Source organism: Ictalurus furcatus, chromosome 3 (genome assembly GCF_023375685.1).
Source record: "Ictalurus furcatus strain D&B chromosome 3, Billie_1.0, whole genome shotgun sequence".
Lineage (NCBI taxonomy): Eukaryota > Metazoa > Chordata > Actinopteri > Siluriformes > Ictaluridae > Ictalurus > Ictalurus furcatus.
The window spans coordinates 35,724,584-35,739,065 of record NC_071257.1 but is presented as its reverse complement, the minus strand read 5'-3'; the positions used below and the strand labels follow the sequence as shown (position 1 = coordinate 35,739,065).

The window sequence follows — 14,482 nt, the reverse complement described above, 5'->3', positions numbered from 1 at the left end:
ACCAGTGGAGAGTCTGCATGGAGAAGAGGTGGATCTGCTCCATGTCACCTGATTTGATTGTTCCTCCAGGTAAGAAACAGACCACCACCATGCTCGACCACTAATTTCCAGCATCCTAAGGATGAACAGGAGAGTTTTGTGATTGACCATGTCGAAGGCTGCTGAGATTTCAAGAAGAATGAGAACCGTTGATAATTTGGCTGATCTAGTGGCAGGAAGCTTCTCAGTAACAGCTATTTCTGTGAGGTTTGCCACACTGAAGCCAGACTGGTTAGGATGTTGGAGGTTGTTTTGGCTAAGAAAGAGGGACAATTGATTGTATACAGTATTGTCAATAATTTTTGAAAGAAGAGAAAGAAGTGATACCAGGTGCTAATTGCTGATGTCTGAGATATCTACTGTGGGCTTTTTCCAGGATGGGTATAAGCCTCACTGAAGGCAGTTGGTACATGACCAGGTCTTATGGAGTCATTGATGATGGAATTGATGAAGGAGAGGTCTTGTGAGATGGTCTGGAGCAGGGGTGTCCAATCTTATCCACTAAGAGCCTGGTGTGGGTGCAGGTTTTCATTCCAATCAAGCAGGAGCCACACCTGATTCCACCTGTTTAATCAGTTGATCTTGGCTTTCAGTAGACTCAGGGGTGGCTTCTGCTTGGTTGGAATGAAAACCTGCACCCACACCGGCCCTTTCCGGATAAGACTGGACACCTCTGTTCTGGAGCATTGTAGAGAGATGGCATCCAGTGTGCATATGGTTGGATTACTGGACAAGACGATTTGCAGGGTCTTTTCTGGAAGGGGTAAGGGGGTATAGTAGTGTAGGGATAGAGATAGGACAGAGTTTGTTAATCATGTTATCTACAAATGTGTGAAAGTTATCAGCTGTCATGGACAAGGGGCCGTATTGAGGGGTGAAGCAAAAATGTTATAGAACTTGCTATGTTATTGTTATGTTATTGCTGATAGAGAGAAAAATGAGTCCGGGTGTGGTAGATCTGTCAGGATGCAGGATAGGCTTCAGATCCAGCAAGGACCCTGACCAAGATAAAATGCTTAGACCAGGATAAAATGCTTAGGTTTCCAGAGACAACTGACTATTTGCAGCATAGAATTGGTCCAAGGAATTCACTGAAGCCAGTTGCTTGAATTTGTTGCTTCACCACAGAATTGGTATAGAATCAAAAGAATTAAACTCAATTCAAACGTCACTTGTTGCGCTAACTACATGCCGCTTGCCACCGTAATAGAAAAAAAAGCACAGTCGTCTGTCTTTCTTGACTGCTGGTAATGATCTGAGATGTTGTGCAGGGTTATGCTGCTGTTTACAACAGAAGAAGGTCAGCTGAAGACCAGGTCTCAGACATTTCCCTTCTATGCCAAAGGATATTGTTGAAGGTCAGGTCAAAGACTACAAGAGAGAGGAGGCAGGAGGAGTGGAGCTTGTCAGAAGGAAGGTTGAAGTCTCCAAGGAGATGAAGAGAGGTTATATCTCAAGGGAAGAGACTCATGAGCTTCCAGTTCTTCTGTGAAGTTTCCAAAGGGGTTTGGTGGATGAGAGATAACAGTGATGATTAATAGGAGAGGCAACACTAACAGCATGGAATTCAAATCATCAGATGATAAGATAAGACCGTACAAGAGGTGTGAAACACCAATTTTTGAGACGGAAGCAAACCTCTGCCAGTTTCTCCTTCCCATGTATGGACAAAGGAGCCGAAGACAACCAAATGTTAGTTTGAAAATTGCTCTTGTTTCGCCCTGAACTGCGTCATCCACCATTTTGAAAAGGAAATGGTATCAGATTGCAGCAGTGCTTTATGGGTACAGTGATGTGGACTCAGTCCCTCATGTGACACTCATCTAATGATGTACTCTGGCTGATAAAGATGACATGGATGTTTGTAACCGTCCAAAATTCTTTGGCAAAGCGCTAAATTCAATTTCTGCTAATTTCACCTTTTTTAATGTTAAAAGACAGACTTTCACAGTGCATCTGTTTAAAACTGATTTAGAGCTTATATACGAGCTCTGTTTGTGATGTCAGTGAACAAACAGCTTTTGATCGACCTTAGCTAGCTCACCTAGCTAATGCTAGTAATAAAAATATGATGGTTGTGACATTAACTGTATTATATATTAAACCTTTATGGCTGCTGCTAAACAAATAACAAAGAAAATTATTATTAAAATTGAGACTCGATACTGAAATCCCCCTCGTGTCTGCCTGGGACAGACCGAACTAGTTTACTAGCAGTTAACTTTTCTAGCAGTTACATGACTAGCCTGCTAGCTAAGTTGGCCAATGTTAGTGATATTAAGCTATTTGGAATGGCAGTGAGACATAAATCCAGAGGACTTAATGAAGTTAAATGACATTTCGGGCATACTGAAAATGAGAAAAGCTCATTTCTGCTCTCTGGTGGCCAAATGAAGTAAAAACAAACACACTGGAAAGTACTATTAATCTGAAAATTTCAGAAAGTATTATTATTATTATTATTATTATTATTATTAAATTATTGTTATTATTATTAATAATAATAATAATAATGAAACTACTACTAATAATAATAACAGCAATAACAACAGCAACAATAATAATAATAATAATAGTTTTTTTAAGAGGTGTACAAAATAAAGTAAGGATAATAAAACCAAAAGATATGGTCAACAAAATTTTTTTAAAAAATCAATAAAAAAAAGATTAGCTAAAATAAATGTAAAAAGTTGTTATTTTGTGTGTGGTTTTCAAGCACAGAATTTCAGATACTTGTGGTTGTACAGAAGTTTCTGGGATGAGAAGATCTCAGAGCAGGAGAAAATCTAACATCTTATTAAACAAGAAAACGCTTAAAGACCATCCATCAATCCTAAAAACCACAACTTGCCAATTAAGAGATTTCTGGTTAATGTGGTGGATGATTTCACTGTGTGTCAGGATTCTGGCAGCAGCTTTCTGAACACTTTACAGACTAGTACAATTAGTAGTGCAGCGCTCAGGCCAGATAAAAGAGCGCTGAAGTAATCAGTAACCTCCAGACCTTGGAGATATCACAGAGAACACAGATGATAGCATGCTGTTTTTCAGGCGTCACTCGTGTATGTGTGTGTGTGTGTGTGTGTGTGTGTGTGTGTGTGTGTGTGTGTGTGTTTTTGTTTGTTTTGTTTTTCAAACTATAGGTCATTGTAAAATATGACCTCTTGATACTTGACATGATTTTTGTTTTATTACAGACAAGAAATCTAAATAAACAAGTATATCTTTCCTCTGAGTCTCACTTCCAATAACCCTAACCTCTGTCTTATCTTTGTTTATTTCCAGAAAGTTCTTAGAGTCCCAGTTATTATTAATGTCATCTGTGGGGTCAAACAGCGAGCCAAATGACTTATAGTCATATAGTCATCAAATGTTATATATTAAATTACAATACGGATTTTTTTACATTTATTTTATTTTGTTTTAGTACTTTACTTATTTACAGTGTATTATTAAATAAGAACCGTGCACGCTGTGACTTCTCAGTATTTTATTTAATAAGGCAGTAGCACCTCCAGTCCAGACCGCAGGGGGGCAGTAGAGAATCCTGAGGCCATTTTTACGCGCCGGAAGGAAAACGTGATCAGAGAAAGAAACACGCAAGCTTGCGAACTAAACTAGCAAAAAGTTCCGTCCAAAGTTTTTGTTCGTGTGAATGCGCGAATTTTAATATTTTGGAACGAGTTTGTTTATTTTCTCCACGCACGGTTACCTAGGCAACGTCATGTCGTAAATGTGGATCTCCGCACCCTAACACACACACAAAAACAGCGACAGTAAGTATCGTATTACGACTTTATTACCGGTTATAGCTGAGGAAAGTTTTTAGCCTACCCGTATTCCGTGTCATCCAGCCTTTGCTTTGATTGGTGGAACGTCATAAGTCCTGCCGATGATTGGTGGACTGATTGTAAGAGTGAATTTCGCAGCCAATCGTAGTGCAGGGTTGCGGAGGTTGTCGGAATAAGGATAGGGAGAAAAAATAACGTTCCTTTAATTTGAGTTAGCTTTTCGAGTAACGGTGTTGTTTATGAGACCGTTGTTTATAATATCGGTATCTGTATATCGGCTCGTGAGGTTATGTTTCACATAAAGCAGTAAAAATCATTAAATTACAAAAAAAAAAAGAGTTCAAATATATTTATGATAACGAAAGTGCGTTTAAAAGGAAATCCCCGTAAAGTTGTTTAGATTGTGGAGTAATTAAATTAAAATTCGTCGAATAAAGTCAGATCAATTAAAGTGAAAGAAAACTTTCGGGTGTAAACATTACAGGAAACCCACAGCCTGAGCACTTCCTGTCTTTGATAACAAATATTACTGAACAGTAGTCTGATCAAAGCGTTTATACGTACTTTAGTAGTCTGATCAGAGCGTTTATACGTACTTTAGTATTCTGATCAGAATGTTTATATGTACTTTAGTAGTCTGATCAGAGTGTTTATACGTACTTTAGTAGTCTGATCAGAGCGTTTATACGTACTTTAGTAATCTGATCAGAGTGTTTATACGTACTTTAGTAGTCTGATCAGAGCGTTTATACGTACTTTAGTAATCTGATCAGAGTGTTTATACGTACTTTAGTAGTCTGATCAGAGCGTTTATACGTACTTTAGTAATCTGATCAGAGTGTTTATACGTACTTTAGTAGTCTGATCAGAGTGTTTATACGTACTTTAGTAGTCTGATCAGTGTTTATACGTACTTTAGTAGTCTGATCAGAGTGTTTATACGTACTTTAGTAGTCTGATCAGAGCGTTTATACGTACTTTAGTAGTCTGATCAGAGCGTTTATACGTACTTTAGTAGTCTGATCAGAGTGTTTATACGTACTTTAGTAGTCTGATCAGTGTTTATACGTACTTTAGTAGTCTGATCAGAGCGTTTATACGTACTTTAGTAGTCTGATCAGAGTGTTTATACGTACTTTAGTAGTCTGATCAGTGTTTATACGTACTTTAGTAGTCTGATCAGAGCGTTTATACGTACTTTAGTAGTCTGATCAGAGTGTTTATACGTACTTTAGTAGTCTGATCAAAGTGTTTATACGTACTTTAGTAATCTGATCAGAATGTTTATACATACTTTAGTAGTCTGATCAGAGTGTTTATACGTACTTTAGTAGTCTGATCAGAGCGTTTATACGTACTTTAGTAGTCTGATCAGAGTGTTTATACGTACTTTAGTAGTCTGATCAGAGTGTTTATACGTACTTTAGTAGTCTGATCAGAGCGTTTATACGTACTTTAGTAGTCTGATCAGAGCGTTTATACGTACTTTAGTAGTCTGATCAGTGTTTATACGTACTTTAGTAGTCTGATCAGAGCGTTTATACGTACTTTAGTAGTCTGATCAGAGTGTTTATACGTACTTTAGTAGTCTGATCAGTGTTTATACGTACTTTAGTAGTCTGATCAGAGCGTTTATACGTACTTTAGTAGTCTGATCAGAGTGTTTATACGTACTTTAGTAGTCTGATCAAAGTGTTTATACGTACTTTAGTAATCTGATCAGAATGTTTATACATACTTTAGTAGTCTGATCAGAGCGTTTATACGTACTTTAGTAGTCTGATCAGAGCGTTTATACGTACTTTAGTAGTCTGATCAGTGTTTATACGTACTTTAGTAGTCTGATCAGAGCGTTTATACGTACTTTAGTAGTCTGATCAGAGTGTTTATACGTACTTTAGTAGTCTGATCAGAGCGTTTATACGTACTTTAGTAGTCTGATCAGAGCGTTTATACGTACTTTAGTAGTCTGATCAGAGCGTTTATACGTACTTTAGTAGTCTGATCAGAGCGTTTATACGTACTTTAGTAGTCTGATCAGAGTGTTTATACGTACTTTAGTAGTCTGATCAGAGCGTTTATACGTACTTTAGTAGTCTGATCAGAGCGTTTATACGTACTTTAGTAGTCTGATCAGAGCGTTTATACGTACTTTAGTAGTCTGATCAGAGCGTTTATACGTACTTTAGTAGTCTGATCAGAGCGTTTATACGTACTTTAGTAGTCTGATCAGAGCGTTTATACGTACTTTAGTAGTCTGATCCGAGTGTTTATACGTACTTTAGTAGTCTGATCAGAGTGTTTATACGTACTTTAGTAGTCTGATCAGAGTGTTTATACGTACTTTAGTAGTCTGATCAGAGTGTTTATACGTACTGTTTATAAGTACGTATACGTACTTTAGTAATCTGATCAGAATGTTTATACATACTTTTTTGTTTATACTTTATAATTATTTATTTATAATTTTTGTTTATACGGTTTTTGTTTTCTTTTATTTGTCGTTGTTGTATAATATTTTAAAAGCCTAACATTCTGACGGTGTTTTATTGCTACATGACCGTTTATGGAGTTGTGCTGCTTTGTTCTGCTAGACACAGTTAAGTGAAGGAAGCGGAGTGTGTAAAGCTCACAGGAAGTTGATTTCCGCTGCGTGGTTCCTGCCGCCAAGGTCGAGTGTGTGTTCCCTGTCACACACTCCTTCCCTTTCGCTGCACGTGTGTTTTGGTTAACACACACCTCAGAGTCGTGACGTGAGAGGCAGTGGAGTTAGAGCTTAGTTTAGTAATGCTGTAATAACTTCTGCAACTGAAGCCGAGCGACCACCGGGGGCAGTGTGGAGCTCACTTACTTTAACAATGCTCTTCATTTTATTTACCGTGAACTAGCTCATTTTTCAGAATGTCTGACGCTAACAAATAAATATCTAATTTTATTTATAATATTTTTACACAGCAGTTTATTGTGTTGTCATTAAGTCTATTATTAGCTGTTGAAGATTCGTCTGTATTCAGCTGTTATTCAATGTGTTGATGTAATTTCCACTGAAACAGGAAGTCAGGGCAGGACAAATCGAGTGTCTCCTCCATCTTTTTAAATAGCCAATAGCGTTTAGCTTGTTGATCCGTATTGGCGGTAGAAAGAGACTGTAAATTTTGAATGCGTATATCTTTTAAATGTGAATTTTGTTATTGTTTTGGAGCAGCACTAGCTTATAGATAACCTTAAAGCAGACATATTCATTATAAAAGCCACAAAACCTCAATTCTGATTTCATGGGGATTTTAATTTTACCCCAGTGTACATCCGTCTTCACCTAGTGAGCGCCTGAGGGTCCGTAACCATGGCGAAGCAGTTTACCATCGACGATGCCTTCTCATTGGAGGGGGAGGAGGACGGGGCGGGGCCAGAGGGGGATTTGGACGGATGGAAGGAAAGAGAGAGGGAGCGTGATGGAGAGATGACGTTCGGCCCCCTGACTTTCTCCAAACCGCAGAGTCTTCCCTCCTCCTCCAACGGAACGATGGATCACAGCAACCTCAAATACCAGGCGAGGAGCCACTCGCTGCGTTTATTTACATTTTATTCCTTTTCATAGTTTGGAAAATATGAGGAGTGAAGGCTGTGGAAAATTCTTTATTGTTTAACCTTTATATGTTTTGTTAAAAAAATTCACAAAAATACTCTGCTCTCATGGATATCAAACAATTGCAAACAAAATACAGGTTATCAAAAAATATCTTAGTTAAATGTAGGTGTGCAACAATTATTGAGTCTTCTCCTATAATTCCTGATGAGGTTGGAGAATACATGGCGAGGGATCTGAGAGCGTTCCTCCATACAGAACCTCTCCAGATCCTTCACATTTCCAGGTCCACGCTGGTGGACTCTCCTCTTCAGTTCACCCCACAGGTGTTCTATGGGGTTCAGGTCAGGGGACTGGGATGGTCATGGCAGGACCTTGATTTTGTGGTCAGTAAACCATTTCTGTGTTGATTTTGATGATGTTTTGGATCATTGTCCTGCTGGAAGATCCGACCACGGCCCATTTGAAGCTTTCTGGCAGAGGCAGTCAGGTTTTCATTTAATATCTGTTCATATTTGATAGAGTCCATGATGCCATGTATCCTAACAAAATGTCCAGGTCCTCTGGCAGAAAAACAGCCCCAAAACATTAAAGATCCAGCATCATATTTAACCGTGGACATGAGGTACTTTTCCATATGGCAAATGTGTGCACCAAAACCTCCTCTAGTGTTTATTACCAAAAAGCTCTATTTTGGTTTCATCTGACCGTAGAACCCGATCCCATTTGAAGTTCCAGTAGTGTCTGCATATTGAAGACGCTCGAGTTTGTGTTTGGATGAGAGCAGAGGCTTTTTTCTTCAAACCCTTCCAAACAGCTTGTGGTGATGTAGGTGACTTCAGATTGTAGTTTTGGAGACTTTCTGACCCCAAGACACAACTAACTTCTGCAGTTCTCCAGCTGTGATCCTTGGAGATGTTTTATCCACTCGAACCGTCCTCTTCACAGTGCGTTGAGACGATATAGACACGCGTCCAATTCCAGGTCGATTCATAACATTTCCAGTGGACTGGAACTTCTTAATTATCGCCCTGATGGTGGAAATGGGCGTTTTCAATGCTTGTTCTATTTTCTTATAGACACGCCCCATTGTGTGAAGCTCAACAACCTTTTGCCGCACATCACAGTTATATTCCTCGCTCTTACCCATTGTTATGAATGACTAAGGGAATTTGGCCTGTGTGTTACCTCATATTTATACTCCTGTGAAACAGGAAGTCATGGTTGAGCAATTTCCTGTTCCTAGTCACCCAGGTGCACTAAACGATGTAAAATATTAATAGGAATAAATTTCACATATATTTTCTTATATGAATTCATAGGGGTGCCAATAATTGTTGCGCACCTATATTTAACAGAGATTTTTTTCTTGATAAACCCGTGTTGTGTTTGTGCAATAGTTTGATATCCATGAGAGCGGAGTATTTTTGTGATTTTTTTTTGAACAAAAGATCAAAAAGTTAAACAATAAAGACAATTTTTCACAGCCGTCTTTGCTCATATTTACCAAGGGTGCCAATATTAGTGGAGGGCGCTGTATTTTATACGGTTTAAGTGTCTACTAGTAATTAGTAAATAAATGTATAGAAATGAAAATAAATAGTGCATATATACTGTAGGAGGTGTTTTAATATATATATATATATATATGTATATGTATATATTTGAATCACAGAACCTGGAGAATGAAGAGGTCTTGGGCAGTCCTGTAAACTCCACCTTCAACAACCTTTTTAAAATCAGGTCAGAATTTCACTTCCTTTCTCATGTTGTGTGTGTGATAGTGTGTGTGTGTGTGTGTGTGTACTTTTCATGCTCGAAAAAAGCATATTAATGAAACTACTCGGCTGGTATTAAATTAAATGTCAGTATCGCAATAATTGCCAAAACCTTTATAATGCTGCTTGAAGATATTATAATATTGTATTGACAAAATGATTCACCATGTTTTTAAACTCTTATATTCATGTTGTAAAGTGTGTGTGTGTGTGTGTGTGTCTGTGTGTGTTACAGTGATCCAGCCACACTGTCTTACTGCAGCTCCCAGTGGTCATTCAGCACACTCAGCTCTGTTACACAGCTCTCTGCACACTGCTGCGGGTAAACACACACCCACACACCCAGACAGACACACACACACACAGACACATGCCACGTTTCTGTGGGTGCACAAACTAAATATTTGACTGAAATAATGTGCAGTTTATCAGTAAGGAGTCAAAATCCTGGGCAGATTGGCAGGACTGTTGGCGGCTGTGAGATCTAGTTCCTGGGAAATTATCATTGCGTGAAGATAAGCTAAAGGAAAACATGCTCTGATACCTCTTGGGTTATCTGATGTTAGCTTAATTCAAAACCTAAAGTCAACAAAGAAGATGATCTGGAAATGGAGGTGACTCATGAAGGTTCTAACCTACTGGCTCACTCACTTGTTTGGCTCGCTTGCTCCTCAGGTAATCACTACTCCTAGTGCTTTATAGACACTAGATATATAATAATGGCTGGCTGAGTTGTTTGGTCAATAATTGGCTGGCTGGCACACTTACTCGGTCAATCATTAAGCTCCCCGCTGGCGTAATCGGTCACTATGTTCCTGGCTCACTCACTAACTTATTAAACTTATTAAAGCTACTCGATCGGTCACTATGTGGCTGGTTGGCTCTCTTATTCATTCTGTCATTGAGCAACTGGAGGACTCGATTGCTTAGATGGTCAGTAACTACTAGGCAGGCTGGCTCTCTCGGTCAGTAACTACGAGGCAGGCTGGCTCTCTCGGTCAGTAATTACGAGGCAGGCTGGCTCGCTTGGTCAGTAACTACAAGGCGGGCTGGCTCTCTTGGTCGGTAACTACGAGGCGGGCTGGTTCGCTCAGTCAATAAATACGAGGCAGGCTGGTTCGCTCAGTCAATAAATACGAGGTGGACTGGCTCACTCGGTCAGTAACTATGAGGCGGGCTGGCTCTCTCGGTTAGTAACTACGAGGCAGGCTGGCTCACTCGGTCAATAAATACGAGACGGGCTGGTTCGCTCAGTCAATAAATACGAGGCGGGCTGGCTCGCTTGGTCAGTAACTACGAGGCGGGCTGGCTCTCTCGGTCAGTAACTACGAGGCAGGCTGGCTCTCTTGGTCAGTAACTACGAGGCAGGCTGGCTCGCTCGGTCAATAACTACGAGGCAGGCTGGCTCTCTCGGTCAGTAACTACGAGGCAGGCTGGCTCGCTCGGTCAATAACTACGAGGCAGGCTGGCTCTCTCGGTCAGTAACTACGAGGCAGGCTGGCTCGCTCGGTCAATAACTACGAGGCAGGCTGGCTCGCTCGGTCAATAAATAGGAGGCAGGCTGGCTCGCTCAATCAGTAACTACGAGGCAGGCTGGCTCGCTCGGTCAGTAACTACGAGGCAGCAGGCAGGCTCATTAAGCTACTCACTCGGTAGAGCACTGAACATTTGCATTACTGTCATATGACACTCACTCATGCCTTTTGTAATTGGTAGGTAATATAATAGATGAATAAATCATATATTTTAACGAGAGCGGCTTTTGTTTTGTGTTCTCAGGTGGACGTCTCATCCTTTAATAAAGAAGAACAGAAGGGTGGTGCTCGCCTCGTTCCTCCTCCTCATCACTGGAGTCGGTAAGATTTAAACACCAGTTTAAATCTCTGTGCATCAGGAGCTGAGAAACCCAAAACTACATAACAAAACCAGCTCCGCGTTACTGAGTTGCAGGCACTGTTTTTATTTTGTTGCCTGGTCATGAATTATTCCCTCCCACTCAGAGTGTAGTTTATATAATCTGGTTACTGAATGTTACGGACCGCTCTGTCTCCCTCTCTGTCTCCTCAGCTCTGATTTTTACAGGCATTGTCCTTGAGTTAAACCCACACGCAGGTGAGATTCATCAAAATGTTGCGTATCGAAAGCATTAACACGTCCTTTAATAGCTAAATGGTGATGTGTGTGTGTGTGTAACCGTACATGTCTGATTATGTGTATGAGTGTGTTACAATAGTGGGAAAACACACCTGTGCTTTATTTCTTAACAGAGGTTTCAAGTGCAATTTTCTTTGTATCTGGATTTCTTCTCTTCATTCCCGGTGGTATGTTTATTTTTATACATTATATATATTAATTAATTAATTAATTAATTAATTAAGAAGTCACATATGAGCATTAAGCCAGTTTTAAGGTACAGAAAGTTCATATTTTGCCTTAGCGAGTGAAGTGACATGTTCCATGTCTGGTATATATCATGATCTCTGATGTTATGCTGTAATAGATGATAACGTGGAAGGAAGAGAAGGCGGGGCCTGTTTGTAATCTGTAGCAAGATTGTTAAAGGGGGTTAGATCTGTGAAAGCAGCACTATACGGTCTCGTAGTAATCTCCACCTTGCCTTTGAGAGTGTTCATGAACGACATGTCTCACTTTTTTATCCATTTATAGTTACATTTAGTGTTGTGGAGCATCCATTAAACAAGGTAGTTCCTGTTGTCACTTACGTTATAGCAGCTATAAACATTCCCTCGCCAGCCCTCACTCTGTTCTCTTTCCTGACATTAATAAGACGAAGCGTGTCATGTTACTGAGAAACATATATAATATAAATACTATAACCAACACCTTCTGACCAATCACAATCCAGATCTGAACAGTGCTGCGGTGATATGTAATAGACATATATATGAAACAGTGATTGAACAAAATTTTGAGTGTTATACTTTGAGATAAAATTAGTGCAGTTTTGTGCTTTGATTTATTTAAATATATACATGTATATTTTTTCTTCCCTTACAGTTTACCACGTGATCTACATAAGCTGTGCTGTCAGAGGGCAAAGGGGATTCAAGTTCTTTTACCTGCCGTACTTTGAGAAATAGTGACTCTCTCTCTCTCTCTCTCTCTCTCTCTCTCTCTCTCTCTCTCTCTCTTTTATTTTTTTAAGTTTTCAATCACAAAATACAGAAATGAGATGAAGCTCTATAGGTAATGCTTTATAATAAGATTCCCTTCATTAACATTTAATGAACAAATCATCAGTGTGAACAGTAATACACCATTAATAATATTCACGTAATCAACACTTGTATCAATTTGATTGTTTACACGGTAAGGTTTATTCCATTTAGATAAGATAATGTTGTACAAAATGTTTGCGCTGGTTAATTTGTGGAAATCTAGCTTTTAATCCCGCTGACCCGAGTTCAGCCGATCAATATTTTAGCATTTATTTCTGTTGTGCGGATTTATATTGAGTTGTCGATGGGGTATGCAAGAAATAAAACACTCCGTGTTGTGCTGTTAGGGGAAAATGATCGACATCTGGGTGGTGCGGTGTGGTGCGGTATGGTGCGGTGTGGTGTGGTGCGGTGTGGTGTGGTGCGGTGTGGTGCGGTGCGGTGCGGTGCGGAGCTACTGTTACCACCCTGTAAAGTAATTGATTAATTTCCTATAACCGCACATCCTGACGTGTTTTATTCCTCTTATTCTACAGCAATTTGCCAATTATTACAATGTTACAGTTACAATTACAGCATCATTTTTTTTTATCCGTTTATAGTTGCATTTAATGTTGTGGAACGTCCTGTCATCACTTACGTTATAGCAGCTATAAACAGCCGTTCCCTCACCCGACTCTCTTTCATCTCTCTGTCGAAGTTAATAAGAGTTGAAGTCAAATCTAAAATTGAATATTCAGTTTACATCTGAACAATCGTCTAGCACAAGTGTTGATTATTTTAACATTAATTATCGTTTAATGACGTTAACTAATGCCAGAAATAAGGTTTGTGAACCTTGATGTATTTGTGCTATCGTGCTGTTAAATCCTGTGAAAATTCCTCTGATTTCCGGGTCTAATCTCATATCCGAGTCGCTTTCCTTTGCACAGTACACACCGTAGATCCAGTTTCAGGGGCAGACACACAGCTACTGAGCTGAAATCACAACTCTTAATTGACTTTACTGATATCTTTAAAAGCTTTTTTTTCATCTTAACGTCGTTTATTAGATATTTTTAACTTTATAACCCTAAATCGACGGCATTGACTGCAGTTCTGCTGTAGGAGCTGTTCGGGGGGTGGGGGTTGGGGGGTGGGGGGTGCGCTTTGTCGTGAAAAGATGGGTGTACGTTTTAAAAAGATCATGATGACGAGCCTCGTCAGAAATCTTGAATGAAGTGATGAAGCGCCAGGTTTCTTTTCCCTGCACTGTTTTTAATCTCTAATGAACTAATACCACTACTAACACTTTGTACCACTGTAAAGCTCAGTGAACTTCCAGCACGTCTGCATGGAAGAGTTATTTTATTATTTTGTCTGTGGTTTGTTTTTTTTTTTTTAATCAATGTGACACTACAATAAAAATTTTTTTTTTATAATTTGCTTTTAAATGAGCCGTTATTGTGCCTTGTAGCTTTTAAACTTGTGAAGCAGTTAGGGGTTTCTGTGTACAATTATTATAAAATACAATTTACAATTGAAATGAAAAAAAATCAGAGACTAAAATGTAAGCACTGCGGCTTGGACTTGTGCAGGAAATCAGATGTGGGACACGTCGACGCTGTACGTGTACTGCAAACATTTACAAAATGTCTAACCTTTCTAAAGGTATTGGCAGACTCGGTGTCCTGGTCCTTGATGATCAAAAATTCCCTGAAAGTGCTCTCATGGGTGCCTTTATGGTAGATAAAACATGATCGTTCCCTCTATGGCGCGCCTACAGCAGATTAAATGTTATAAAGTGCCCTCTAGGGTAGAAAAAAAATGCCCTCTAGGGCAGAGGTGTCCGATCTTTATCCACAAAGGGCCGGTGTGGCAGGTTTTCATTCCAACCAAGCAGAAGCCACACCTAAATCCGATGCCCTTCGTCATTAACATAAAAAGATTCAACATCTGAGACATAAACTGAACACGTTTCAGACGTTTGAGGAACAGAGATGGAAGAATGAGTCCCTGAATAAAGTGGAGGTGGATATCAGAAGGAACAGTCAGTATCTGGTGTTCTCCAGCTGCTTTAAGCTGGACCGCACCTGATTGGTCAGTTCTTGCTGTGAGATGTTCCTCCAC

At 39.6% G+C, this 14,482-nt stretch overlaps 1 protein-coding gene across 3 annotated transcripts; it reads left to right on the top strand.

The window, feature by feature from the left end:
- Window positions 1–3,351: 3,351 nt before the first annotated feature.
- Window positions 3,352–13,495, top strand: tmem134 (transmembrane protein 134). 3 transcript variants are annotated; one of them, XM_053622165.1, is made up of 9 exons: window positions 3,557–3,815; window positions 7,130–7,380; window positions 9,092–9,159; window positions 9,430–9,516; window positions 10,974–11,050; window positions 11,262–11,306; window positions 11,462–11,515; window positions 12,213–12,316; window positions 12,347–13,495. In XM_053622165.1, exons 2-8 carry the CDS (start codon window positions 7,174–7,176, stop codon window positions 12,293–12,295), a joined length of 621 nt encoding a protein of 206 aa, XP_053478140.1. In that variant the 5' UTR covers window positions 3,557–3,815; window positions 7,130–7,173; the 3' UTR covers window positions 12,296–12,316; window positions 12,347–13,495. The 3 variants fall into 3 exon arrangements, with proteins under 3 accessions (XP_053478141.1, XP_053478140.1, XP_053478139.1); XM_053622166.1 differs by having other exon boundaries at window positions 3,352–3,815; window positions 7,151–7,380; window positions 12,213–13,495; XM_053622164.1 differs by having other exon boundaries at window positions 3,559–3,815; window positions 12,213–13,495.
- The last annotated feature ends 987 nt before the right edge of the window (window positions 13,496–14,482 follow it).